The 4,318-nt window shown below is 39.2% G+C and overlaps 1 protein-coding gene across 1 annotated transcript; it reads left to right on the top strand.

The window, feature by feature from the left end:
- Positions 1-2,016: 2,016 nt before the first annotated feature.
- LOC109239983 lies at positions 2,017-2,926 on the top strand. The gene is made up of 2 exons (XM_019406600.1): positions 2,017-2,611; positions 2,673-2,926. The coding sequence occupies exons 1-2, from the start codon at positions 2,017-2,019 to the stop codon at positions 2,924-2,926; spliced, it is 849 nt and encodes a 282-aa protein (XP_019262145.1).
- Positions 2,927-4,318: the final 1,392 nt, after the last annotated feature.

The following is a 4,318-nucleotide window of genomic DNA, read 5'->3' on the forward strand; positions in this document are numbered from 1 at the left end:
GATATGAAAAGACAAGATGAGCGTAACGATGAAGTATTCATATCTCTATTTTCTACAATATAGCTTGCTTAACATTCGAGGAGGAATGTTCTTCTTAGTGGGGGAGAATGTAATAACCCAATTTTTTTATATACTTATTAAATGGTGAGATTTAAGAATTTGTTTAGTTTGTAGCTATTGAGACAGATATTAAGTAAGTTAAAGGGAATTTATAATATATAAAATATTGTACTAAATAAGTGTCTAGTGGCTAACTTTTTAGCTATGCTTATATAGTTAACTATGGTTAATTTTTAAATAAGGAGTAGTAGGCCAAGCCCATTCTTTTGTGGCTGCTATAATTTAGTGAAATGGAGCTACAGCGTAAAAAAGGAAAAAAAAAATAGAAAATATAGCATGATTTAGTCTTGGAGATTTGGCGGCAGCACCTTTGAGGAAAATAAATATTTAGACGCTTTAGCATTGGGAGAAATCTACGAGTGCTAATGGCATTTGCATCTATACCCGTTTTTTGTGCCACATTTTAATTTGTGCCCGCTTTGCAAAAAAAATTGCAAGCGTACCTGCTTTTTCACATAACTTCAGCACACGGGGCTGAAGTAGCAAAGGCAATCACGCAAAACTTCAGCATTTTAGTAGTCGGGCCTGAAGTTCAGCTCTAGAGCTGAAGTTTTTGTGTTGTAACTGGGAAACTTCAGATGAGCTGAAGTTTTTGAGTTGTAACTTGGAAACTTCAGCTCTTGAGCTGAAGTTTCTGTGTTGTAACCGGGAAAGAGCTGAAGTTTTTGTGTTGTAACCGGAAACTTCAGCTCTTGAGCTGAAGTTCCGTTTATCTCTTCCATTTCCTTGCCATTTTACAGAAAATTTCAGTCAGATTTAGGAGGTATTGCAGCAACCATTTGGGTATTAGCTTCTTGATTTTATCACAGCCGAAAAGTTCAAGGCGACGGAGATGGAAAAAAGTTCCAGCTGAAGGCAAAAAATCTCCTAACTCCATCTTAACAAGACCAGTGAATCCTTTTAAGTGATGCAAACTCAATTCCTTATGATACGTGAGTTCAAGAGGTGCCAACATTCCTTCACTTACTGAGTTACGTAACCTAATTAAGAACTCTATACCATTACAATAGTGAATTTCAATTTTCCTCATCTATTACCACATAAAAATTAAAACTGGAAAAAAAAGGTTAACTTTTGGACTAAAACTAATAACTGGAAAAAAAAAAAAAGAAGAAGAAGAAGAAAACGAAGGAGGAGAAGGAGGGGGAGAAAGGAGCTGAAGTTTTTTAAAAAGTGGGTACAAGTTAAAAGTTTAAAAAAAAAATGGGTATAGGTTAAATGGGAGCGACCAAATAGGGCGCCCCATGCAATTTTTACGTACTAAGGACGTTGNCGAACTCTAGGGGGTATAGGAGAAGGTTAGATTAGGATTACTACTACTTTCACCTTTACACTTTTTTACACTTTTTTAAACATACCAAATACATTTTAGGTAGACCATAGATTTAAAATACGAAACTAAATTAAAAAAGCTAACACAAATATTACACACACAAATGAAATACGAAAATATAACACGTAAAGTAAACACAAAAATTAAGCACTAAAATGATAAGAAAAAATTATATATTAAAATTAGGAGATGGAACGAGTGCACCGTGATTGAATATTGAAACTTGAAGAAATTGCCCGAAATATTGCTCCAAATACTTGACGAATTAATTTGAAGCTTGAAAGTTGCTCCAAAAAATTTGCCCAAATACTTGAAAGTTGAAAGATATCACTTGATAGTAACAATATTGAAAGATATCTTGCGAGTTGAAAACTACAAACTTCAGATCTACTGCTACAATGGCCTTCCGCAAGTGTGATGTTTCATGCAAAGATGCTACTGTTGCCGCATCCGCTGAGCTCAGTCATGTTGGCCCAATCACTTGAAGCAAGTTCAAGGCTAGTGGCTTGGATGGGTCCGAATACTTCGCCCCCTTGGAGATGTCAAAGAAAAGCAGATCTCATATGACGTTCGCAACCGCAATCTCTGGGGGCAACACCCCATTCTCGCAGTTTGACGAACTTTCTCAAACAGCCTCAAACCTTGGCGGATTTGAAGATTTGGTAGATTCTTCAGTTTCAACAAAAGTCAATGCATTGATGACTGACGCAACTAACGTGGACGAAAAGTTTGCCATGATGGAACAGACTATAGAGGTCTTGAAGAAATCTGTTGAAGACAAGGACCTTCAAATCACTCAACTCATGAACAAATTGGAGGCCTATGCACCTGGAGAGTCGAGCCATGTCCCTCCTCGTTCACCTGTCTTTACCTCCCAGAAAACAGCTGTTGAGGAATCATTTGCAAAGTTAAACATTCAAAAGGAAAAGCAATCTACTTCAGTTGCGGCGTTATCTGTCCAACAATTGCAAGACATGATAACAAACACCATTAGAGCTCAATATGGCGGACCATCGCAAAATTCGTTGTACTACTCTAAGCCTTATACTAAGAGGATTGATTGTTTAACCATGCCAACCAATTATCAACCACCAAAGCTACATCAATTTCATGGCAAAGGGAACCCAATGCAACATATTGCCCACTTTGTCGAGACTTGTAGCAATGCTGGAACGCATGGTGACCTATTGGTAAAACAATTTGTTCGTTTCTCTGAAAGGGAACACATTTGACTGGTATATTGACTTGGATCCCGAGTCCATTGATAGCTGGGAGCAACTTGAGAAGGAATTCCTCAATCGTTTTTACAGTACCCGAAGAACTGTAAGCATGATAGAGTTGACATGCACCAAGCAAAGGAAGGACGAGCCCGTGGTGGATTACATTAATCGTTGGAGGGCGTTAAGTTTGGACTGCAAAGATCGCCTTTCAGAAATATCTGCTGTGGAGATGTGCATTCAAGGAATGCACTAGGGCATTTTGTACATTCTACAAGGGATCAAACCGCGAACTTTTGAAGAACTTGCAACACGAGCGCATGACATGGAGTTAAGCATCGCAAGTCATGGAAAGGCATCTCCATTTGCTGATCAAAAGGAGTTCAAGAAAAATGTTGCATCAAAGAACCAAACCAAAGAATCAATGGCGGTGAAAGCAACTTCTGTGAAGGTCACTACTAAGCAAAAAGTGAAGGAGGATAAGACCCCGAGTCAATATCCCAAAGAGGAGAAGCGTCGTCCCACCTTGAAGGAATTAGAGGCGAAGGTTTATCCATTTCCAGATTCAGATGTACCCACAATCCTTGATGAACTGCTGGATAAGAAAGTCATCGATCTCCCTGAATCAAAAAGGCCAGAGGAAATTGGCAAAGTTGGCGATCCGAAATACTGCAAGTTTCATCGCGTCATTAGCCACCCTACAGAGAAATGCTTCGTCTTAAAGGAGAAAATTATGGCTCTTGTAAGTGAAGGAAAAATCATCATAGACATGGATGAAACAGCAGAAGCAAATCATGCAAGTATCGCGCTCAAGGAAAAGAAGTGTTCAAAGTTGCATAACGTGTCAAGCACTGCCTTCTTACAATTTGGAAGTTTCGAGCCCGTTGAAGTTGTTCTTCCAAGGAAAACTCTTGAAGGTTCACTAGAGCTAGACAATCACTCCAAAGACAAAGACGATGAGGGTTGGATTCTAGTCACTCACAAGAAGCGAAAACATCAGGCAGTTTTGAGGCTACGAATTCCTAATTCAAGAGCGATGATGAGCAATGCAGATAGGCTACAATCACCAAGAAATATCAAATCTTCTACTAGAAAGAATATTAATAGTGCCTTATCGCCGAAGTTCCGAAAGCCCATCACATTGCATGAATTCTTTCCGGGAAAATTCCTTCATGGAGGTCACGTTAGTGCAACTCATGTAGTTTCTAGTACTGACGAAACAAAGGAAAGCAACGATGAGCCTACTCCAATGAAAACACAAGAACATCATGATAACGGAAAAGTTGTCACATGTTGTGCAACAATTTCATTCACAGATGATGACTTGCTGCTGGGGTCTAAGCCACATAACAGACCTTTGTTTGTTGTAGGGTCCATTCGGGAACAACATCTCAATCGCATACTTGTTGATGATGGTTCGGCTGTCAACATCATGCCAAAGATGGTGCTAAAAAAGCTTGGGATCTCTATCGATGAGCTATCCAAAAGTAACCTAACAATCCAAGGTTTCAACCAAGGAGGACAACGAGCCATAGGTATGATCCGCGTAGGATTATCCATTGGTGAGATGAATTCAAACACCCTGATTCACGTCATAGATGCTAAAACATCATACAACTTGTTGCTTGGACGTCCTTGGATTCATGAG

The sequence above is a fragment of the Nicotiana attenuata genome, unplaced genomic scaffold (assembly GCF_001879085.1).
Source record: "Nicotiana attenuata strain UT unplaced genomic scaffold, NIATTr2, whole genome shotgun sequence".
NCBI lineage: Eukaryota > Viridiplantae > Streptophyta > Magnoliopsida > Solanales > Solanaceae > Nicotiana > Nicotiana attenuata.